General features: G+C 36.7%; 1 protein-coding gene across 1 annotated transcript in view; it reads left to right on the forward strand.

Annotated features, from left to right (window-relative positions):
- The first annotated feature begins 111 nt into the window (after positions 1-111).
- Positions 112-26,082, forward strand: part of LOC114050041 (ryanodine receptor 2) — an 811,539-nt gene continuing 785,568 nt past the window's right edge. The window contains exon 1 of the mRNA XM_027871576.1: positions 112-159. Within this exon, the coding sequence (XP_027727377.1) occupies positions 112-159 (48 nt within the window). The remainder of the gene's footprint in view (positions 160-26,082) is intronic.

The raw sequence follows: 26,082 nt of genomic DNA on the forward strand, positions 1-26,082 counted from the left end.
GCAGCAGCAGCAGCAGCAGCAGCAGCAGCAGCAGCAGCAGCAGCAGCGAAAGAGCCACCACCAGGCTTCACCAAGGGACAGGAGCCGGCTCCCCGGCTGAGGAGCGGAGCCATGGCCGATGGGGGCGAGGGCGAGGATGAGATACAGTTCCTGCGAACTGTAAGCATCACACTTTTCATCCTCACCTGGAAGGACCCGGGAAAGGCATAGTGGGGGAAGGGGATGCTATCAACTAGCGTGGTCCTGGGCTGAGTGAGGAGGGGGTGCAGGTGGTAGGGTACCCGGTAGGTAGGAATGGAACAGCGTGTGGCTTGCTAGGATGGGCAAGTGGGGGAGGGAGGAGAAGGAGGGCGAAAGAAGAGTAAGTGGGAGGGAGAAGAAATGGGGGGGGAGATACAGAGAGAAAGCTATTGCAAGGATCGAAGAATAAGAAGCTCACAAGCTCTTTTTCCTTACAAGCATGGGGTTGTTTGTGCCTTACAAACATGAGGATGATAGATAGGGTACATAAAGCGTTAGGGGTACGTAAAGCGTTAGGGGTACCTGTAGGGCTGGGGGAGGAGAAGAGAAGACCCTTTACTAGCATGCTTTGCATGTAGATGAGGGGGAGAACGTACACCCGGTAGGTAAGGTGAGGAGGGGAAAGAGAGACAGAGAGACAGAGACAGAGAGAGACAGAGAGAGAGAGACAGAGAGACAGAGAGAGAGGGACTGACTCTTTGCAGGGAGTCACTTGTGGGGGCAGGGGGTACGGGGAAATCTTGCTGGGAATTCCTGCGTATCCCCATTTCTCATGCTTTTCACTTTGACACGCATGCTGTGACGGGAAATAACAAATAGATTTTCGTATTAAGCTTGCATGCGTGAGCAGCCTGAGCTGGGTCAGGTTGGTCGCTCCTGGGCAGGTTTTCCTAAGTGAAGGTGGGGCAGAAGGGGTGGCTGGTTGGCTAAGTCCCTCTGTGGTGTGTTAGACTATTGCTGGAAATTTTGTGCTTTAGCAGTGCAGTGACAGTTTAAGATTGTGTGTGTGTATGTGTGTGTGTGTGTGTGTGTGTGTGCATGTGTGCGTGCCTATGGTAGCTTTGTGAGAGTCATTTTTCTCAGTACTGGTTTAAGCAGAAAATTGTGAAATGCTGAGTACAGCAAAATATAGAGGGTGGAAGCAGCTGGGTGACTGGAGCATTGGGGTGGCCAGCAGGGAAAGATTTTGGCTCTGTACTCATACCATTTTTTTTCCTCCTTAAGTACCTTTTGGCACTGTTTCTACCTCTCTGATTTGTTCTATACACTGCAGATACTTACCAGGCAGAAGCATAGCTCACCCTAAAAGCTGGGACCGAAATGCCCTTTGACAGAAAATAAAATGAGAATAACTTCTTGTTGAAGGGAACCTAGTTAGTATATACTAACGTTTTAAGATGTTCTCTTAATACTCACCTTTGAGTTTCTTTTCCAATTCTCTTTTGAAATACAGAACATTTTAACTTAATTTTTCATAAAATCCACTTAGTCTCCAGTGTGTAAAGACTGCAGCTTCTGCTGCTTCTGGGTTACTTCTCTTTCAACAGTGATACAAAGATCATTTCCCAAGTTAACAATTTACCTTCCCATCACAAACTTTAAGAATGAAGGAATTTTGAATTAGATATTAATACTCAGGTATACAAATAGTGTTTTTATCTCAAGCAAATTGAAAGGTGAATTTATGTTTCAAGAGTACTAATTTTTCCTTTTATTTTCTCCTTTACTTGCTTTACTATGGGAATGTTATCAGTATTCATTTTTGAACATTAGAGAGAAAAAACCTTTGGCAGAAAAGAAAATCAAAGATACACACTAGAAAAAAAGCTATCTAGCATAGCAACTCGATATCATGCACCACCATATATGTTGTTTTCAATCATCTGGCAACACTGTTGACCAATACACTGTTAAAATGACCTGCGTAAAAAATTTCTCATGGAAATATTTTAAGCTTGTTCAAAATGCAGTAATTTGTTTTTCTTTCAAAAATGAGACATTGTCTGAAACTTTCCTCTTCATATTTTTAAAGTAAACACGAAAAGGGAATGGAAAACTATTTCGCTGAAAAAAATACATAGCTGCAGTATATTTTTTTTCTTCAGTTTTAAAATTAAATTCCATAGGGTTAAAATTAGCTTGAACATTTTGGAAAGCTTTGTGCAATTATGGGTTTGCTGCAGGCTTAAATGTTAAGCTGAGCTCATAGAGCTCATGGTGTTATCAGAATACTTAATGGGAACAGAGGTAATGGGCTTGCTAATGTGGCTGTGCACATATAATGTTAACCCCTTGGCACTTGACAGCTGCCCATCTTGCACAGTAACACCCTTGATAAGTGGACCTTATGCTAGTGAAGATCTGACAAGTCTAGTCTAGATTTTTTCCTTAGGATGTTGTGCTGATGATGGATGACCTTGAAGAGGGGAGCAAAATAGAACAGGGAAGTATTTGTTGGAGGATTAAGATATGAAAGGGGGGGGGAAAGTGCTTTTTCTCCTTTAAAATTAGGAATTTTATTTTGAAGATTTGCCATGCCATATTCTTTGATAATTACACAGTCTGTTGTTCTTACACCATTCAGCTCCATATCTTTGATTTGCAAAAATAGATGGTTCCAAAATGTTTATGAGGATAGGATGAAAGCCTCATTCTTTAAATTAGAATAATCTTTTTTTTCTCCTATGGCCAAATCCATCACCTGTACTCTTCTTCAAGCAAATAGCTTATGTGTATAACAATCTGCATCACAGAGATAGCATATTCAGTTTTACTGTTAAGACTTCTCCTTGGTAATAGGTGAAGCTATCCTGTTTGGAAAAGGGAAATCAAACAGTTAATCATTACAGGTTATGATTGTGAAGAAGAGAAGATATTTTATATTTTTTGACTAGAGGATTGAAACCATCCTCTTGAGGTGATCAAAACCTATGGGATGTAGATATGGTAATCCATAGCATTGAAATTGGTAGCCTTATCCCCACAGAAAGCTTTCCTTCTTTATAGAAGAGGTGATGTTTCTAGAAGACGTGATGTTTCTAGAAGACGTGATGTTTAAGGCAAGTTACGACTATGAGTTCATGTTTTTACTGTAGATTTCTCCATTTTTTCCCCCTCTACATTTGAAATGGCTTTTAGCATCATGTAGCCCTGTAGCATTATTTGCAGTCATTTCCCTTCCCTGCATTTTCCTCATTCCTTTGATTGCTTATGAGTTGACTTCTCTTCCTTAGAATTGGTTGATTAGATGAATAAATCCTATTCTTTATATTCGCTGGTTCCTTATTCAGGTAGACATATGTACATGTATATGTATTTTGTTGTTCAGCCATTTCAATCATGACTGATTTTTCATAACCCCATTTGGGGTTTTCTTGGCAAAGATACTGTAGTGATTTGACATATCCTTCTTCAGCTCATTTTACAGATGGGGAAACTGAGTCAAACAGGTTTAAGTGACTTGCTCAGGGTTACACAGCTAGTGTCTGAGGCCAGATTTGAACTCACAAAGATAAGTCTTCCTGACTCCAGCCCCAGCACTCTATCTACTTCACCACCTGGCTGCCCCAAATGTATGTGTGTGTGTGTGTGTGTGTGTGTGTGTGTGTGTGTGTATACACATATATATGTGTGTGAATGTATGTATGTACACACACATATACATACACACACACATATATAATTATATACACATATTGTCTATAATAGTGAAATTCTATTTCACAAAAAAAATTCCCAAAGTGAGCTGGCCTAGAAAAACTTGTTAATTGTTATCCAGTTTCTGGTAATATTGTATTCTGTGGTTATTCTACTTCCTATGATTTTAAATAAAATACCATTGACTGTATGCTTATTATATTAAAATGCCACTGGTCAAGAGAGAACATGGTTTAATGGAAAGAGTCAGTATATCTGGAATCAGAATACATGAGTTCAAATCTTGTCTCTGGTACTTACTATGCATATGAACTGGGGCTATTCACTTAATCTCGTTGGGCTTGTTTCCTTATCTGAAGATAAGAGGGTTGGGCCATATGACCTCTAAGGTGCCTTCCAGTTCTAAGTCCTAAGAGCTGATCTCTCCATTATCGCATGCTGTTCTTGCCCTTCTTTAGATTGTACAAGCACAGTTTGTTTACCCTTGGGGAAGAGTATGTCCTGTATGCAAGAATGGCTTGGTACTAAAAAAAAAAAATCTGGCCTGCATAGGTTTCCCTTATTTGGTGAACTGACTCTTTTAATCTAAAACCCTTCATTGTGATTCTTTCTCTAGGGGGATATATCCACCTCTGTCTCAGAAAATTTAAAACAGATAATACACTATATGTAACTATACTTTAAAGATATTTCAGATACTTTATCTAGTTTATCCCTATCACCAACTCTGTGAGCCATAGTTCAGCTTTTATTATCTTTTGGGGTTTTTTTTTTTTAAACAAATGAGGAATTGAGGTTTAGGGAAGTTAAGTAATTTCTGGAAGGTCATTTAGCTCATTAGTGACAGAACTGGGACAAGAACCAGGTATCCTGACTCCCATTCCAATTTCTTTCTGGCAGATAAGTGCTCTTATGCCAGTTGTTAAATTTTTTTTTCAATGAACAAAAAATTGATTTTCTCTCCTTGCCCTCTCAACCACCATTGAAAAAAGGAAAAAAAAAACAAACCAAAACATTTGTAACAAATATGCATAGTCAAGTAAAATAGATTTTGAAAATTTTTTTTTCAGCTAATAAATTCTATACAATTTGTTGAAAGATATTTTGATTTTGTAGAAATTAATGAACAGTTGACTTAGGCTTCCAAACTGTGGTATTTCCAGATGTCAATGTGCAAAGGGTCTGTTGTGGTAAAGGGATAAGGAGACGTCTTGAAGTACCATCCCAAGCCTGATTTGGCTATAGTCAATGGTCTAGAGTTCTTTACTCAAAAAATACTTATGTAATACAAATGGAATATGAAATTGTGCAGTATAAAATCTTCATTCATTAAATAAAATCAATGAATCTATCACACCCACTGCAGGTCTAATATTAGATCTAATTATTATTATCTAAGTCTAATTATTATCTAAAATTAGATCTAATATTAGTTTAAAAAAGAAGTTGAGATACCCCTTCAAGCACTTCACATCAGCAAATATTTTTTATCAGAAAGTCAAGAAACATTTACGAAGCACCTACTATGTGCCAGGCACTCTGCTCTGGATACAAAGAAAAGTAAACAACAGTCTCTGCTTTCAAGGACTTCACAATCTAATGGATTAAGTGCCTGCTGGTTGCAAGGCACTCCTTACCTTCAAAGAATTTAGGCCCTAATTGAGAAGAAAAGACAGATCTCCATGAAGCAAATAGAGAACAAAACCAATGCATAATCTTAGAATGTGGAATGTTAAAACTGGAACAACCTCAGTGGTCATGTAGTCCAATGAACTTATTTTTCAAATGATAAAACTGAGACTTTGAAAGATTAAGTGACCTGTGTTCGAAGTCACATAAGTAGATAGTAGTAGAGTACATTCCAAACTGAGGAACTGAGGAAAAGCAAAAGGAGCAGATAATTGGATGATCAGCATTCGGTCCTACTTTATGAAAAATATTGAAGCTAATCAGCATGAGTCCTCCAATTCCCAAACTCTCTGTTTTTTACCTCAACATATCACCATCTCTATTTCTAATTTTCTTTTGATTTCAGGGAAAAGTTCTTTTCTCCATCTCTATTCTCTCTTTCTTCAGGGCATCCCTTCCTCTTTCTTTCAAGCATAATGACTTCTCCCTATTTTAAAATACCCTTTGCTTGTTGCTATCCCTGCCCCACTCCACCCCCCCACTTCCAACTACCATGCCAATCCTTATTCTTTTTTTCCTTCAGACACTCTGTTCCATGTTGCTACCATTTTTTTCTGTCACTCTATCTTCTGAACCCCCTGCATTCTGGTTTTAATCCTCTAGTATATTAGAATAATAAAAGCTCATATTTACATTTCACTTTGCAAGTTCAAATGTTATTTCTAATTCACCAGGGTATGCCAGGTAAGTATCATTATCCCCATTTTGCAGATAAGGAATCAGGTTAAATAGAAGTTATGGCTTGACTTGCCCACTCTAAGTTTGTCCTATTTCTCTCTACCATCTTTATTTTCTTCCTCATCATTGGTTTATTCCTTTCTGCATTTAGACATGATCAAGTTTCCACTTTCTGAATTCCACCCCCAGGCCTCCAAATACTCTAATTCTTTCATTTGCCTTAAGTAGAAAAATATAATTACGTTGACCCTGGGATACTTAGCTGCTCTCAGAGTCAATAACTACATCTCTACCAATCTTATATTATGATGGCAGCAGATACTTGAACCCATGTCTTCTAATACCAAGTCTAGACTCCTTTGTGCATTCTGCTTCTCCAAACCACTCTCTTAAAGACTACCAATTATCTCGTCATTGTTAAATCCATGTTCTCTGTCCTTATCTTCCCTGGCTGCTATAACATGTACTTTCCTTGTCCTCTTCTTGCTTTCCTCTTCCTTCTTTTCAAGTTCTCATTATTGTTTCCAGTACCTAATTTTGGGTGCTCCTTCAAGTCTAGTTATAAGATCAAAGCTCTAGAGTTGGACAGGAAGGAATTCTATAGACCATTTCATCCAACCCTTTCATTTTTCTAGATAGGACTGAGGCCTAGAGAGATGAGGTGAATTCCCCAAGTGTGTGCAGGTAATAAGTGGCAAAGCCAGGATTTGAACCTAAGTGCTTTGACATCAAATCCAATCCTCTTTTTCAGTGTAATATTCAATCCTCCGCCCTTTGTAATATCTTAGTGAAAGCATTCTCTCGTCTTCTACAATCAGCCCTACAAAAATAACTTTAGAATCTCCATCTCCTATATTTTTAGGTGCCTAAAAGACCTCAAATCATGGAATCTCATCTAGTCCAACCATAGCTGTATAAGAATTCTCATGTCTATATAATGAAGTAGTTGTACAGTCTTTGCTTGAAGACCTAAAGTGAGGGATGGCCACCTCTGGAAAGACCATTCCAATTTTAGATGACTTTAATTGTTGGGAAGCTTTTCTTTACCTTTAGCCTAAATCTGCTTCTCTGTAACTTCCACCTATTCCATCCCCTCATTCTCAACATGTTGAAAACTGAGCTCATTATTCCCCACTGCCCACACACAGCCTACTCTCCATGCCCACTCTCTCCGTTCTGTTAGTTGCACTGCTATTCAAGTCTCCCACTCTAGAGACTATGGAATCATTTTTGAAATAGGAGAGTAGTTAGAAAGGGTGGTTGAGTGAGGAAATGTTTTTGTCTGGTTTTTAGAAAGAGGAAACTGGAATATATTTAAAGATATTGAGGATTAAATCAATAGAGAGAAAATGAATATGTTAGAGAGGGATGTGTTAAATGTAGATATGGAGAGGCTGTCTTTTCTTCTGAGAATACAGGAGTAGATGAGAAAATGGATGCAAGGTCAGTTACATGATAAAGGAGAGATAAGATTAAGCTAGTAAGAGAAGCCTACACTAAATGATTTTGGTCTTCTTGGTGAAATCTGTCAAGGATTTCGATTGTTAGTGAGACAAATGTGTAGTAACATTTAATGAAGATGAAAGAATCAGAGAATGAATATTAGTAAGCTTCAGTGACTAGGGTTGTTCTGTAGAGGTATTTTATTGTAGTAATTCATATTTGAGAAATACTCATCAGGACACTGCTATTACCAGTGCAGGAGTAGCAAATGAAACAATTCTACTTACTTCATATCTCTTTAAAAATCCCATCAGTTAATAAATGTGGTCAGTGAACCCAAGTCCTTTCTAAGGAGGAGAATAAGAAAACCTGTACCTGGATAAGAAAAATCTAATACAAATTATACTAGGATCACTGGAAACTCTCAAGTCAATACCAAAATCCTCAGTAATCTGATTTGCTTTATCCTTTCTGCTATAATATTTATCCAGTACGTAATGCTCCTTCCCAACATCAATTTCTCTTGGGATGATTTGAATCAGTGACCCATGTTGCCTCAGATTTTCTAAAACATTATGGTATGTCTTGAATGCTGTTGGGGACAGATGTTTACTGGTTTCTCTAAATGATTTTTCTGTGATTTATGATTAAGAATGAAACCTATTGTTTTAACTGGAGCTATTGATTTTATGTATTTTGTTTTAAAATGTTTTACTGATGCTCTTTTCTTTTTCTAAAAAAAATTACTATCACTTCACACAGGCTCTATGAGGAAACTACCCCAAACACCCTTTACCAAAGAGTACCCTCTTGTTTTAAATAAGTATAGTCAAGCGAAACAAATCGACACAATTGTCACACGGAAAAAATGTGATCGATGTCCACTGTATAAACCTCTAGTCCACCACTTCTCTGCAGGGAGGTGGGAGAAATGCTTCACCAGCATTCTTCTGAAATCCTGATTGGTCAATGCATTGATCAGAGTTCCTAAGTCTTTCAGTACTTTTGAATTCATTTTCAAAGAGCCTTGACATCAATTACCTTACTTAATCCTCATTACTCACTAAGACTCTCTCTTCAGAATGATTGACTTAAATGGAAAGAATGACTGCCACACATGAAAATGTAGAGCTGTTAACCACAAATGTGTTTGTTAGATATCTAACCCTTCATCAAACAATAAATATGGAGCTTATGCTATATGAAAGTGACATAACTAAGGGATATAGGAGATATAAAGAAGAGTAAGACAGTCTTTGCCCTCAAGGAGCTTACAATCTATTTGAAAATGCAAGACCTTTAAAAATAAAAAAATAATCAACAATGAGACAGTATTTGTTACATGATCGATATAGAAAATAAATGCTATAGAAGAGTTCAGAGGAGGTAGAAGATAACTTAGTTTAGAGGAATCTTTATGTAAGAGCTATGTCCTGAATGGAGCTTCAGAAAACACTCTGGATTCGGATAAAGAGTAAAAGGACAGTGTTTTCCAGGAGTGCTGTAGCAAAAGCCAATGAGTTTGCCTTGTTTTTTGCAAGGGAGAGTTAGCACCAGTGAGAATTAGTTGACCATAATCCATTGTCACTTCTGGAAAAATGACTCCAATTTCCAGGAATAGTGATGTGCCACTGTAATCCCTGCTACTGAGGGGAGGCTGAGGCTGGTGGATTGCTTGACCTCAGAAGTTTTGAGCCGCAGTAGGCTAAGCTTATTAGGTATCTCTCCTAAGACTGGTTCCATTATAGTGAGCCTCTGGGAGTGGGGAGGGCCAATAGTTTGCCTAAGGAGGGGAGAACTGGCCCAAACTGGAAATGGAGTAGGTCAAAGCTTCTGCGCTGATCAGTATTAGGCTAGGGCCATGAATGGCTACTGTATTTCTAGCCTGGACAAGAAAGGGGACCTAGTCTAAAAAAAAAAAAAGGAAAAAAGGGAAAAAGAAAAGAAGCCAGGATACATAATAATAATGACAGTAGCTCACTATATAATAATGACAAGGCTCACACTGCTTTGTTGTTTTCAGAGCAACTTTGTCACATCAGTATCAAAGGATAGAAAGTACAGGTACCATTATGCCCCTTTTGCAGATGAGGAAATTGGTACTAAAAAAATTAATTAATAATGATTATTATAAGTATAACTAGCATTTATATAGCATTTTACATTTTTTGGAGTGCTTTACAAATATTATCTAATTTTATCCTAAGCCCTGGGAGGTAGGTGCTACCATTATCCCCATTTCACAGATAAGGAAAATGAAGATGAACAACTTAGTAAGTAATTCTGACTCCTTTCTACTTAAGCCACACTGTTGCTCATGGCCTGCTCAAGGTGGGTCATTAGCATCATCTTTCTCTACTAAGGACAGCATACATTTCTCCTTTTTAAATAAAGTTCTATACCACAAAGCCTGTCTGCCTGCCTGGTGTTTTAAATAAACCTTTTTTTTTCATATTTGTTACATTGAGATTTATAATTGCTATCTTATCCTCCTGAATTTAGATTTTCATTCACTCAAAGTATGTTCTTGTTTAATTGAATTTCTCTCTTATTTAAAATATTACCATAGACCAGAAATAAAGAGTACATATTATATGAACAAGAAGAGTACAATTACAATAAGAAACCTGTTCCTTTGGTCTACAAAAAATTGAAATAATGCAGAAATGAGTGTCACACTTCATAGTGGTATTCTGCTATTGAAAGGTGGGGTCTTTTTAATTTCTATAAGAGGTTTATGGTTATCAACAAATATGATTGTTTCCTCATTTTTCTAAGATTTTTATTAGAAGTTTCAACACTAAGATTTGTGTCTATGTAAAAAATTCCAGCCATAGAAGATAAAAAGTTAAGAATACTTCATGCGTATTTCCTTCTCCAAAGTCCTGTTCAGTAAATTTAAAGAGTGGAACCTCTAAAGTTGTTCTCTGATGCTTCATTGTGGCATGAAGGTGGCACTGGGTTTTATTTGTTTTTTTGGGGGAGGGTAAGGCAATTGGGGTTAAGTGACTTGCCCACGGTCACACAGCTAGTTAAGTATCAAGTGTCTGAAACTAGATTTGAACTCAGGTCCTCCTGACTCCAAGGCCACAGCTCTATCCACTACACCCCCTAGCTGCCCTGTGACACTTGATTTTTGAAGACTGAGTCAACAGACTTTAAGCTGTGGCTGCAGGTATTATCGAATCGGAAAGACTTTGGGTACGGGACCAGTGACTCTTTGTCATCTGAGGAGCAGCCCAGATACATTTGGAGAAGTTCATTGCCAGGATGGCCACAGGCTGATAAAATGTTTTAGTCATAATCAACCATCTAAGGCAATCATGGGTTGTGGTCTTCATTAGCGAGGGTAAGATGAACATTAATGAAGTCACAGATCCTTTAAGAATTGAACAAGCAGATGGAAAAAGAATGGTATCTTGCTAATGCTAGCTAACATTTACATAGTACCTTGAGGTTTAAAAAGCACTTTACAAATACTATCTCATTTTATTCTCACAAGCTTGGGAGGTAGGTGTTGTTATTATCTCCACCCCGTTGCATTTTTTTTTTTTACAGATGAAGAAACTGAGGCAAACAGAGGTTAAGTAACTTATCCAGGATCACACAACTAGGAAATTTCTGGGGCTGGATTTGAACTGAGGTCTTTCTGACTCGACACTTAGAACTCTATCCATTTCATCATTTATCTCTTTAACTCAAATATTACTAACTAGAATTCTTTTGAATTTTTCAGAGAGGACGAATCAAGTACCAGGTAAACAAGGCATATAGAGGTACCATTCTGATCTTAGAGGCAGATGAAACAAAATGCACTTAGGGTCTTTACATCCTACATCTCTTCCTTTCCAAATAAATATACCAGAATGTTGGTGCCCTTGCAGTGTAACTCAATCTATGGTATGAGATTTAAATCTATTTTGTAGTTAGGAGGTGATATAATTTCATTTTAGACATCTAGCACTTTTTGTCTGGTTAGTTACTGATTTATAAATTTCATGGCCCATTTGTATCACAACTGAATACCCACTTGAGGGTTTCAAAGGAATCACAGGATTTTAGAGCTGGAAGGGACCTTAAAGATGAAGTTATGTGGAATCTTTCTTTTTAGGCAGTGTCGTCGTTGTTGTTGTTGTTTTTTAAATCTGAGGAAATACACTGTTTTGTAATAACAATTAACATTATTATGTAATATAATATTATTCTATTAAAATATATTAGATAAATATAATTTGATTCTCTTAAAAAGGTACAGTCATTCAATTAACAAAGAATTATTGAATATATACTGTGTGCTTTGGAGAGGCCCATCGAAGTCTCTTCTCTTGAGTTTGTAGTGCAGTTAGAGAGATAATTTCCTGTATTATATTGTGCTGAATATGAATATCTAGAGAAAAGTAATAAGTTTATAATAATATAGTTTAAGCTGTTTACATATATAGGGTCAAAATGTAAGGGAGTGGTGGAAATGGCATGGAGTTAGTCAGGGAAGACTTCTTGGAGGAGATGACTGTGTAGGAATATGACTGCTTTGGGTGGGGTATATGTGTTGGGACAATGAGGTACAGGCCTATGGTTGCAGGTAAAGAGAATTATCTAAAATGTATTAAGTTTTATCATGAATTTTGGGACATTGTTTTTATAAAAATACAGATATTAAATACTCTATAGACCTTGCTAAAATTGTCCAAAGATTTCTATAATAAATAATTTTTTCTGAAACTTTGATTTATGATAGTCCTAGAATGTTTGGGTTTTTGTTTTGATGTTGGGAGGTAAAAAGGTGGGCTTGTTAAGAAGCAAAAATTTATTCAATGTTTAAGTTAACTGAAGAACTCTATTTCTATGAGCATTAGATGGACTGTGATTTTATTTTTCTTTTCTTTAAAGGAAGTACAGGTCATTTATTGAAAGATTAGGATATTAAAAACATCCAGTAGGAGGTCAGGATTCTTCTCAGCCCAAGATGCATTTTTACCATCTCTGTTTTCATCTTTCCTTCCCCTTAGTCCTGAAGATATCCTTCATTAATTGTTTGTTGGAAATGCCCATGGTTGAGAATTATGTCCAGTTTACAACTGTTAGCTTATAGGCTCTCTGGAATAATGTCAATATAAAATTTCTTCCATGAGGCACAGAACACATTTTAAAAGCCATGGGATGAAGAGGAAATGTTTCTTTTTGATATTTCAGATAGTTTTCTTAAGTATCTGATTCCTTTTCTTTCTATTTTTCATGCCAGTAAAGAGGTTTATTATCTCCTGCATCTAAATTATTATTTTATTAGTAGAAGGTCTGGTACCTATTAAAAAGCACCAGATTTGAAGGCCTTCAAAAATTCTATCCAATTTAAGCCCTGCTTATACAGAAGAAGACAAGGGAAATAATGTTTCTTCTTGAAACAGCAATTAGGGAGGTAAGAGAAAATTCTGTTACCCTTTCTCTTATCCCTTAGTTTTACTATTCTTTCTCCATGAAGGAGACCTCCTGTGTATATGTGTTCCTGTGAGGACACTGTGAAAAGTGCATACACAGTTGACTTAAACAATTTGGATATACATTCAGATAGTTTTTACTTAGTTTTTGTATATTTTAATTTGCTTCTGGGACCTTTTGGTGATCTATTAACTAGACCTCTTCAAAACCTACAATAAATCTTTAGAGGTTCTGAGCCAGGCATATTTTGTTTAGTTGTTTTGAGGTGCTGGTGATTGACTGAGTTCTACTGTGTTTGAAGCAAGCACACCTCATTAGGATGAGTGAGAGAAGTTCATATCTCTGATATGATTTTTTTTTTTTTTGCTTAGCTGTTGACTCAAAGAGACTGCAGTACCTATGTGTGTAGTTAGGAATATCTATCTATCTATCTATTTTTTTTTTGCAAGCAGACAGCCTAGAAATATATTGGCTCAATTTTTCAGCCAATTAAGATTTAAGCAATATATGAGGAAAATATTAAATCTGCAGATATAGATTGCCCCTGGCTGTGAGATAGTAGTAAAGAGATTTCCTTTCCAGTTTAGTTGAGAGCTTCTGTTGTGATTTGGAAAATTAAGCATTATACATTTTTGAGGTCTTTTCATTTTCTATTTAATATGTAGGTAAAACCTAGGTACATTAAAAAAAAAGGTTAGTTTTATCTTAATGTGAGTTTGATTTTGAGAGTTAAGATCTTGTTGAGAAGCAATTAGCTTTTAAACTTAAATAATTTTTCTATTTCCTTGTGGTGATTTGAAATCTAAATCTAAGAAAAATGAGAATTTATTACACCAGCACCTAAGGAACAGCATAATTGCTTTAAGTGTATTTATGTTTGTATGTCTTCTCTCCCCCTACTAGAGTGCATATTCCTTGAGAGAGGGGGCCATTCCTTATTCCTTTGTATCTATCTCCCACAGTGTCTAGCCTTGTGTTCTATAGAACGTAAGGTACTTAGCATGGTGTCAGGTACCTGGGAGGTGCTTAATAAATGTTTATTGACTGACTAGTAATTGATTACTGCATGTTTGTCGATTTGAATCTAATTGTGTATGTATTATCATCATATTTTGTTTCCTATTGCCTACGGGCATTAGTTAAAACTATCTGGTTGCAGATTCATTTCCATAATATGACCCCTTCCTACTCAGCTAAACCCATCTCACACCGATGCTAATAAAAACAGCTAACATTTTTATAGTACTTTAAAGTTTACAAAGAATTTTACATTCATAATTTAATTTGGTAGGTACTATTTTTATCCTCATTTTGTAGATAAAAGAAAGCAATGCTCAGAAGTTAAGTGATTTCCCCACGATTCCACAAAAAGCATCAGAAGCAAGATTTGTATCTGGTTCTCTCCTGACTTTAAGTTTAGAAAAAATTAGAAGTTTAAAAAAACTTAAAGTCTCTTCTCTGCCTATTCAAATCTATTCTACCAATGTCTGGTTTTGCACCTTCTGAAATAGTATTGAATTGGCAGGAAGGAGAATAGCTCCTCCTCACGCCTACTGCTGTCCCTCCTCATCCTCCCCTTTGCCCCAGTGTTAAGAAGCATATTGTTTAAAAACTGAAGGGACAGGGGCGTTTAGATGGTGCAGTGGATAGAGCACTGGCCCTGAATTCAGGAAGACCTGAGTTTAAATGTGACTTAAGATGTTTGACACTTACTAGCTGTGTGACCCTGGACAAGTCACTTCACCCCATTGCCTCAGCCAAAAAAAATAAAAAATTGAAAGGATTTTTTGGTTCTTTAACTCTTCCCAGTAGCAATTTTAACTCTGCTTTGCTCATTCATTCATTCCTTAAATGATAATATGTTTATATTCTTTGACTTAGAATCAGAGAATTTGAGAGCTGGGAGGAACATTATTGGTCATTTAGTCCTATGTCTTTATTTTAGAGATGAGGAAATCAGGCTACAGAGAAATTTGTCCAAGGTAACAATGCTAGTTAGTGCTAGGTACAGTTAGAACTAGAACCTAGGTGTCTTGACTGGCCTATCTGCTCTATCTTTACCTAGCATGAAAGAGAAGGAAGTGCCTAGAATGGGTGAATCTACATCCACTTTTTTTTTTTTCAGAAAAATTAAGAGAGGTGGATTAAAGGCATTGGGATCATTTCTTTTGGTAGGAGAGAAGGCTAAGGCAGGTGAACTTCAAATACAGAAGATAGTTTTTGTTTCTAATTTTTCCAGAAGACAAAAGGGAAAGGATATCCATTTTATCTGGAGAAAATTGTATTTAATCCTTTACTAATAAAATTAAGTTAGTGATCATAAGACTTGTCAGACCCTGGGAAAGGCAGTATAAACTTTAGGTTAATGGTGAAAATATGCAAGTTCTGTTTATATTTAGAAAATTTGCTTTAGCAATTTTTAAAAATATCAACAGAAACTAAAAGTGTAGCAGTGTCCCAATTTGGCCGCCATTAGGGACCGAATAAAACATAACTTGTTTGGAACAAATGAAGTCCCTCTTTGAAAGTGAGACCTGGACTAAATGTCTCATAGCTTTTGGAGTCCATTATTTGCAGAACCTTTCAGTTATATTTAATGATTCTTTTGTTGTTGTAAGGGCATTATATCATAGAGGGTGCTTAATAAATGCTTTTCAGACTGGATTGGGTGGAAATTATCTCCTAGAATTTGTCAGATTTATTTTTTTGTATGGGAGTTGGGGAGGGGAGAGGGAATTGTGTCCGCTTAGAACTCCCTAAACCCCAGAAGTTAAAGGATTCAGTTGTTAAGTTGAAAGACTTGGCAGTTATGTGTCTACATTTTTCTTAAACAGAAAGTTAACCCTGTCCAAAAGCTTTATAATAGAAAGCAGCTTTGCTTTGAGCATAAACAGATGCCAAGATGGAATTAAAAAAAAATTCCAAAGCCATTACTAAGGCTACACTTTGTGAAAGATATAATTATGTTATGGCTCATTTGTATTTTAACACCTGTTCTTCATGCTTTGGAGTGTGCCTTACATAATGATATTGTATGCTCCTTCCCCTTGATGGTACCACTAGGAAGAAGGCATAATTATGTGTTCATGTTGATCTCAATAAATATGTGATACCAGTAGTCTTATAATATCGTGTTCTTATTTCTTTGAAACCCTCTATTATTAACAGAGAATAATCCCAGGTCAGGTGAGGATTAGTTCGGTATACAAGTACATTTTTTAGTTCTACCATATGACATGGCATGAACTTTATTGATATAAATAGGAAATAGGTAGCTATGAGGATGATTTTCATTTTACTAACACTCTGTTGGCTAGGGTCTATGTTGTTAATAATATTACCCTATAGTAGTTGTATACTATACTATAATATATGGTAGCAGTTCTCAAACTCAGGACTCCTTTATGATCTTAAAAAATTTTGATGGCCTCAAAGAGCTTTTGTCTGTGTGGATTATATCTATTGATACTTAGCACATTAGAAATTAAAATATCTTAGTGTTACAAAAAGGGCAGCTAGGTGGCACAGTGGATAAAGCACTGATCCTAGAGTCAGGAAGACCTGAGTTCAAATCAAGTCTCAGATATTTACTAGCTGTTTGACCCAAGGCAAGTCACTTAACCCGGTTTGCCTCAGTTTCTTCATCTATAAAATGAGCTGGGGAAGGAAGTGGCAAACCGCTCTAGTACCTTTGCCAACAAAACCCCAAATGAGGTCACAAAAAACTAAATGTAACTGAAATGACTGAACGAAAAGTGTTAGAAAAATAGTTTTGACCTCACAGACCCCATGGGTGGATCTCAGGGGCCCTTAGCAGTCTCTGGACCACACTTTGAGAACCGTTGGTCTGTGTCATAATAGAAAGTCTATTGGACTTGTTCCTCCCTCTTATTGTTACTCTGGGCAAGTTATGTATTGAATTCAAGCTTTAGTTTCCTTATTAGTAAAATGGGTGAAATAATACTGCGCTCTGTATCTTTCAGGATTATTGTGAGGAAAAAGTTTTGTAAACCTTGAAGTTCCATATAAATGTAAATTATTGTTATTATCGTTGCAACTGGAACCTCTTTTTCAGTCTACAAAATAAAAATATAGGCCATTTAAATGTTAGAGCCCCTCAGTTTATTTTAATTGTAACACTAGTGAGTCAAAAGTCATAGTATCCTAGGATTATCTATATTTAGCAACTCATGAAATGCATCTGAATTTCTTTATTGTCCTGAATTAATGTCCACAATGCTTTATTTTTTTTTTGTAAAGGGATGCAGGTTTAGGACCCAGTCTTGTAGATATATCTCAAAACCAGCCAAATTATGTTTTGTCATTATTTGTATTATCATTTGATAACAAAAAAGTACATAATTCTTATTTGATTAATTGAAAATATGAAAAAAATGGAATGTAGGAAATAATATTTTCCCTGAAACACTTAGGAAGGTAAAATTCAGTAAGATAATCTCTACATTGGGGAATGACCTACTGGGGAAACACTGACTAAAAATGGATGTGTGTCCCAAAATCTATGTCTATCGTTAAGCCTCTCTAGAATAAGGTCTCTTGCTTAGCACACATACAAGTTTTATCACCCGTAAGCGTGGGGGTTTTAATCAACCCACATTAAAGATATTTAGTCTAGCTTTTAATTTGGATGGTAAAGCTGATGACTTTGTGCAGCCCTCTCTCAAATCCAATTCACTTGCAAGTCATGGCATCAGCTTCCTGATGTCATGGTCCTCTTTGAGAATGAAGGACAAATAACAACAACAATTTGGATGATTTGTTCCTTGGTGTGCCTCTCCTGAATAGTGCAATCGTGTGAGAAGATTTTTGCTGTCTTCTGTCTAGAAAGAAAGTGCATATCAAATTTGTGGGGTATGGAATGATCTAGGTCTGACCCAGTTCTCAGGTGAGACCTTCCCTCAGCACCTAAAGATGCATATTCTTTACCCTTTGTTCTTGTGGCCCCTTTGAGTAAACAAGAGAATTTCTAGAGCTGTCCTAAAGCTGTTTAGCAGGACAGAACTGTTAACACATTTTTATCACTTCATTGAACACTTCTAACAACTCTAGTAGTTTAAGGACTTTGTTTAGAAAACGTAGTAATTCTGGCAGTTGCTTTTTATGAGTGTATATGTCATTCATCAATATATATATAATTTGAAATGTGCATTAGTTGATTTTCAAATTTCAAGACTTAAAATTTTTTTTTGATTTAATGAGGAGTGATTCCTTTACCAATGAAAAATACAACCCCTGCATGCCTTAGTAGATGGTTAAATGAAATGCTGGAAATAAAAATAATTATTAGCTGGGAGTCAACTTGGTGATGAGATTCAGTGCATTTAGGTTGAATTTCTTAAGACAAATAAAATCTGTAGCCTGTGTTGTCGAGAGACTCCATTGTTGTAGTCTTTGAGAATCCAGGGTAACTTCCATAATTCCTTTGGCACTGGAATAGGCTTTCGGTGGGAGGATTTTTTATTTGTTTGTTTTTAATGGTCACACTCATATTCATCCTTGAGAACCCAGAAAAATAAAATTTTTACATAGCAAAAATTCTGTAGACCTGTTTTCACAGAAGCATTGCCATATATAAGAGATTTACAAGCCTGCTGGAGGTAAGAGAGGTCAAGTAAATTTCTTATGCAGATGACCCTAGTGACTCGGGTTGTACACCATGGATATTCTTTTTCCCCTGGGGGTTAATAGTGTTAAATCCTCTTCTCCTTTAATGTTGACTAATTAAATGATCACAAAACCAAATTCTACTGAAAAAGAATCCATAAATGAATTGGGGCCAGGAAATCATAGATTTTTGCATAAGAGACAAAATGAGTAATGACACACTCTTCTGCCTGTTGTTTATGCCATCAGGAGTCAAGAACTCTACATAATTTAGCAGTGTAACTTCCAATAACTTCCAAGAAGAGGCCAGATACTGCAGATAAATTTAGCCTATTTTAAGGTTAGATAAATTCAGTCTATTTTTATGAGCAGGAGGAATTTATCACTGAAGTGTTTCTTGATAAGATTCTTCTTAGCCCTAAACTGTAATCCTGGAAGTAAAACCGTTTTTCATTTGCTAGGGTGGGAAGAAGAAAGAAACATACAAATTGTAGAAATCTGTGGCTATGTTTTTATTTAACCACCACACCTATCACTCCCAGGCAATCATTTTCATTCCTGCTTACATGGCTGGTTTTGTGGCCAAGCCAAGTCGAGTCAACAAGCATTTATTAAACACCTACTATGTCACTCAGTCAATCAATGTTAAGCTCCTAAGATGTGCCAAGCACTGTGCTAAGACCTGGGGATATAAAGAAAGGTAAAAGACAATCCCTGTTTTCAAGGACCCAATCCATACCCCTGGATCAAAATCTTGGTAGCTTTTGTATTGATCTTTAGGACACTCCCGTTCTTTCCTTAATGAGTTCACTGCCTGGCTCAGTCTTTCTTTCCTCCTCATCTCTTGCCCTCATACTAGGTGACTTCAACATGCGCATCAATACTCCCTCAATACACCCTAACCTTACAATTCTTCAGTTTACTCCTTTCTCATGACCTGTTCGTCCACACCACCTCAACTACACACAAAGATGATCACATCCTTCATCTTGCTGCATCTCACAAATGCACCACTTCCATGTTCACAGATTCTGAAATTTCTTTATCTGATCATAATCTGTTGTCTTGCTAACTCTCCTTTGCCCTGTAACCCCAAACCCTACTATGCTAAGCACCGAGGATACAAAGAAAAACAAAGCAAAACAAAACAAAAAACTCAGCCCTAAAAGCAAAAACAGACATAAACACCCAGCCACTACTCTATAGGAGCTGACAGTTTAATGGTCAATTCAATTTAATCATTAAAATGGCTGAAGAGACTGGATTGAAGGAAAAAAAACTGTCATTCTAGTGCATTTTATTGTAAAAGGATAAAAATGAGCACATTCTGGGAGGATCAGATCCATCACATATATGATCATGCTTCCTAGTCTAAGTGTAAGTACGTGCTAAAAAGAAAGAAACCCACATAAACATAGATCAGGAAGGGACCTTAATGATCATCTAGTCCAAATCCCTCATTGTACAGTGAAGAAAACAAAGTCCAGAGGTAAAGGGAATTGCCCAAAGTCACAGTAGCAGAACTGACTTTCAAATCTTAGCAATCCAGTCTTCTTTCCATTTATATTCTAATGAAAATAATATTGCCAGGGGCAGCTAGGTGGCACAGTGGATAGAGCACTGGCCCTGAAGTCAAGAGGACCTGAGTTCAAATCTGGCCTCAAACCAAACACTTGACACTTACTAGCTGTGTGACCTTGGGCAAGTCACTTAATCCCAATTGCCTAAAAAATAAACAATAATAATATTGCCTCATGGTTTGTATCAATTCTCATCCTTCCCTGTGCTCTGTTTTTGACAGTGACAACCAGGGGATGCTTCATAGTACAGTGTGTCCTCCTTCATGACATCCTCAGAGTTTGGGAATATACCAGGACATTTCTGATTTTCTCTTAATAACTCACAATGGATATGTCAGTAATGAGAGGCAGCATGATGTCATGGATAGAGAGCCAGAGTCAAAGTCAGGAATTGAGGTTCAAGTCCTGACTTGGAAAGACACTGATTGTGTGACTTGGGGGCACTCATTTAATCTCTCACTGTCCCAGCCAACTCTCTAAGGTTATAAGTTGCAGAACAGGTGCTGACCTGCACTAACAGAGGGGGTTTCTTCACATTGGAGCTCCTTACACCAATGAAGTAAAAAGATCAGGGCCAACAGCAATAACAATCCCAACAAATCCAGAATGGATACGTGGGCCAAGAAGTTATAAAAATGCTTCTTGAACACCTATATATTTATATTGCAAGGGAGTCCAGGAAGATCCATTGAAGGAACGGGAGATGTTTAGTCTCTAGAAGAGAAGACTTACGGTGAACATGATAGCTGTTTTAAGTGTTTAAAGGTCTATAAGCGGAAAGAGAGATTTTTGTTCTTTTCAACTGAGAGCAGGACTAGGAACAATGAGTGGACATTACAAAAAAAGGAAATCTTCCTAACAAGTAAGGTCATCTGAAAATTGTAAAATGAATTGCTTTTTTCTCCTCAGAGGTCTTTAAAAGTTGGATGACCATTTGTCAACTGTGTTCTTTAGTGGATTCTTGTTCAGGTAGAGGCTAGGCTAGATGGCTTCTGAAGTCCCTTTCCTTTCTGAGATTCTGTGGTAGGTGGGCTTGACCATGAAAGGCTGCAGGTTCAAAGCATCAGACAAGGGCAAAACCGATGGTTAAATAGGGCCTCACCGATGCTTTCAGGTTTTTTTTTTAAGCTCCGTGGCATTTTAAAGTGAGAATGGGAATTGTTTGCCAAATGCCGATGTGGGCAAATTATGTGAGATCCAAGTCAGAAGCTATTTCTTTAAGAACTGGAGATCAGACCATGAGAAGGGGCAAAGGGTTCAAGTCACCATAGCTGAGAACCGAAGTATAACCAAAGAAATCTGGCTCAGGTTGTCATGTGGTGTTTTTCAGTTATAACGCCATTTGGGGTTTTCTTGGCAAAGATACTGGAGTGGTTTGCTGTTTTCTTCTCCAGCTCATTTTACAGATGAGGAAACTGAGGCAAACAGGGTTAAGTGACTTGCCCAGGGTTACCCAGCTAGTGTTTGAGGCCAGATTTGAACCCTGGAAGATGAATCTTTCTGACTCCAGGTCCAGCACTCTATACACTGTGGCACCATGATTTTATTCATGTTTCTACTTGCCTTCATCTTGCAATAGTCATAATTCTTGCCATATATGTCTGTGATCCATTTAATTGTCTTTTTCCAGGTCCTTTTTGGCTTTTTAAAATTTTCTCTGGATGTATAACAACCAAAATTGGACAAAGTGTTCCAGGGATTCTGTAAAGAAGGTTTTGTCTAACCATAAGGAAGCTGTGTAGCTTAGAGAGGAAAGCATTGAATTTGGAGTCAAGGGATTTGCATTTGAGCTCCTCTCTGCTCTTTAGTGCATGTGAAACTAGAAGAGAGCTCTGTTCAATTATCTGTAAAATGAAGAGGGCGGATTATATGATCTATAAGGATTTTTTCCCCTAGCTCAAAATCTTATGATTATGCTTCTTTTGCGCCACAACTGTATGTTGAGTTGAAGTCATAGTCACAGAATATAAGCGTTAGAATTTAGGCCAGAGATCTTCTAATCCCGTTCATACCTAAATAGAAATCCTCTCTAAAAGGTGGTCATCTAGACCAGTGGTGTCAAGCTCAAATAGAAATGGATTCCCACTGGCATATTGCAGTAGAAAACCACCAATTAACATTATTTATGTTGTATTATATTTTTATTTATTTTGTTAAATATTTCTCAATTATATTTTAATCTGATTCCAGCCACATTCGGGAGTTTTGCAGGCCAAAGGCTGCCTTTGACAGTTTGACATGCTAGCTAGACTTTGCTTTAGAAGCTGTTATGATTTGGAGGTAGTGTATTATGTAGGCAACTCATTCCAATTTTGTATTGCTCGAGTTGTTAGGGAATTTTTCCTTTGGGGAAGCAATTGACAGTAGTAAACTGGAAATTCTTTAAGGGCATGATTATTTCCTTTTTTTTTTTGGTCTTGGTATCCTTAGCCCTAGCATGATGCCTTGTACATAGCAGGTTCTTAATCAATATTTTTTAAAATTAATTTAATGATTCTAAAAATTCCTTTATTGGGGAGGGAGTGTAAACTGATATCTCAAAACTCTTCGTTGTATAAACACAATTGGGTCGTTTTTCCCCCATATTGAAACTCATTGCCATAGTTTTGTATAGTGTCAGGAGAAATTCTTGAATTTTATTTCTATTAACTTGGTATTTTATTACCCAGAAGATCTTGCCATGTGTAAATTTGCCGATTTCATTGGCATATTTACTCCAGATCATGTGGAAAAAATTAAGGTGTTTCAGAATTGGACTCCTGTGAATTCCACTTTTAATTCATCTTCATCCAGAGACATGCCCACTTATCCCTACATTTCCTATGATTACTATCATTTATTTTTCCATGGCAAAGCATTTCACCAGTCCTATAAAAACTTACTTATGTGTGAGTGCACATATGTTTTTTAAACATCTGGATAAGGAAACTTGTCAAAGGCTTTTTGTATATGTCTAAATTTACCACACTATAATGTCACTTTTTATTATACTATACAGGACATTATGCTAAGGCTTATAGATGCCAAAATAAAATAAGACATAGTCCTTACCTATAAGAAATTTACGTAAATAAGACATGTAAAGAAAATATAAAGCATAATGCATTACATTCAAAGTGGAGTACCATACAAAGATTGATGAGAAATTTAAGGAGAGATCATTTCCAACAATGGTAAACAAAGAAAGACTTATGAAAGTGTTGGTGCCTAAATTTAACCTTGATATTTCAGCAGGTGGAGATGAGGAAGATGGGTGGTGAAAGTCTGTTGCAGGCATGTGGGTAACAGTGTGAGAAAAGTCATGAAGAAAGAAGAGATAAGGACAAGGATAGTCTGGGCATAGACAAGGTTAACTGGAGCATTTTCCCACATCTATATTATAAAGCTTCAAGTAATTATATTATTATCATGGTATAATTTTCCTTTATAAGAGTCATGTAACTCTTAGCCCCAGCAGAATTACCCTTCTGCAAATTTCTTGATACTGCCCTTTATCATTGATTCTACAAGCATGCTTGGCATGGACAGGAGATACCTACAGTTTTTAGTTCCCAGAGTCTCTTTGGAGACTTTTCTCATAATAAAGAGGACTAATGTGGGTAGTCCATTAGTCATATGTGCCATTGGTCATTTGTATCCTTTGCTTATATATTTTAGCCCATAGTTTCATTTTGAGTTCCTTATTAAAAACTTTGATGGATGCCTTCTGGTCTTCATAATTTTTTTTCAGCTTGTCAGTTTAGTCTGATCCATCCTTTGTGCTTACTACTATGGGATTCAATACATTTTCCTTGTCTGCTATGAAAAATGATTTGGAAGTGGGAAAATCTATAATGCCTTTCATGATAAAAACTGAAGCAAAGAAGTCATTGAGATTCTCTTTCTTACCTTTTCTTACCTTTTTCACCATGAAAATTCAGTAGCCCCACTAATGCCTTGTTTTATATTTTTGTTATATAAGCGGTTTCAGAGTTCCTTGTCATTAGCTTATTTTTTCTTGAGGTGAGAAAAAACATACTTTAGCTTGCTCCTTGATACTTCACGTACCTGTGGTATTCTACATATCTCCTAGAGAAGCATAATTATTATGACTTCAAGAGAGCTACCTGTTCCCCAAAAAGAGCCTATTTACAAATAAGGAACATTTAGGATTGCATGGTTATAGAATGTTGGAACTGGCAGAGATCTGAGAAGTTATATCAAGTCCAACCCTCTCATGATAAGGAAAGTGAGCTCCAGAGAACTGAAGAGATTTGAACATGAATAAGAGAAATGCTGCTTTCAAATATTTGAAAAGTATTGTCTCTAGTTCCTGCTCTCTTTTAGGGAAACAAAGATGGATTATGCATCTAGCAAGATTAGGATAATAGCAGTAGGAATGAAATACCATAGAAAGATGTATCAAAAATTTAGAAAGGGGAAAAGGACCTATTTATACAAAACTGTTTATAGCAGCTCTTTTTGTGGTAGGAAAGAATTGGAAGTTGAGGGGAATGACTGAACAAGTTGTGGTATATGATTGTGATGGAATACTATTGTGGTATAAGAAATGATGAGCAGCGTGATTTCAGAAAAACCTGGAAAGTCTTGTATAGAACAAGAGAACACTGGACACAGTAACAGCAAAATTATACAATGATCAACTGTGAATGACTTAGCTCTTCTCAACAATGCAATGATACAAGACAATTCCAAAGGACTCCTGATGAAAAATGCTATCTACATCCAGAGAATAATGTATGGAGTCTGAATGCAAATTGAAGCATATTGTTTTTCTCTTTACTTTTTTCCATGTTTTTTTGGTCTGTGTTTTCTTACATAACATGACTAATATGGAAATGTGATTTGCATGATTGTACATGTAAAACCTATATCAAATTGTTTATCATCTCAGGGAGAGGGTTGGGGAAGGAAGGAGGGAGCAAATTTAGAACTCAAGAATTTTAAAAAATGAATGTTAAAAATTGCTTTTACTTGTAATTGGGAAAAAATAAAAGATTTTTAAAAATCAGGAGAGATAAGATAAGGACTGATCAAATAAGTGATAAATGAAATCTCTCCTATTATTATAAGCACCATGGGAAAAATGCAATGAAAGTAGTAATGGTATGTTATAAATGCAGTGGAAGAGGAAAAAGTCCAAGGGGGGGGGCAGAGAAAATGAGTCCTAGATTGAATGGGGTTGCCATGCAGTTGGGGTTGCTTTGCTTCATAGATGACCAGATAGTGACTGGAGAGTGCACTTGCCAGCAAGGAGAGGGAGGAAACACTACCCCCAGCCCTGCTGTTTTTGTGAGCTATCCAGGACCCTTAACTATCCTTTCCTTGCTAATCACTTTGCAAAGAAGCAGCAGAAGAAGCCGGTCTAAAGGTAAGGAGATTTAAAGAAAAGTAGGAAGGAAATATCAGAAGTTACCATGGAAAAATAATATGAAAGAAAAGGAAGTAAAAATAATAATCCTGAATAGGAAGGAATGGAAATACTGGCTGGAGGAAGCTCTCTCGGTGGTCTGATGGATGGCCAATTCAATTCAGCAAGCATTTATTTTTTTTCCCTGTCATTCTTTTTTTTTAATTAATTAATTTATTTTTAGTTATCAATAATCACTTCCATAGCTTTTAGGTTTTAAATTTTCTCCCCTTCCCTCCCTGCTTCCCTCCCCAAGATGGTGTGCAATCTAATATAGACTCTACATATACATTCCTATTAAACATTTTCCCATTAGTCATGTTGTAAAGAAGAGCTAGAACCAATAGGAGGAACCACAAGAAAGAAGAAACAAAACAAAACAGAAGAAAAAAAAGAGAAAATCATATGCTTTGATCAGCATTCAAACTCCATAGTTCTTCCTCTGAATGTGTATAGCATTTTCCATCATGAGAGTTTTGGAGATGTCTTAGATCATTGTATTGCTGAGAAAAGCTAAATCTATCAAAGTTAGTCATCGCACAA

The sequence above is a fragment of the Vombatus ursinus genome, unplaced genomic scaffold (genome assembly GCF_900497805.2).
Source record: "Vombatus ursinus unplaced genomic scaffold, bare-nosed wombat genome assembly UNPS02014798.1, whole genome shotgun sequence".
NCBI lineage: Eukaryota > Metazoa > Chordata > Mammalia > Diprotodontia > Vombatidae > Vombatus > Vombatus ursinus.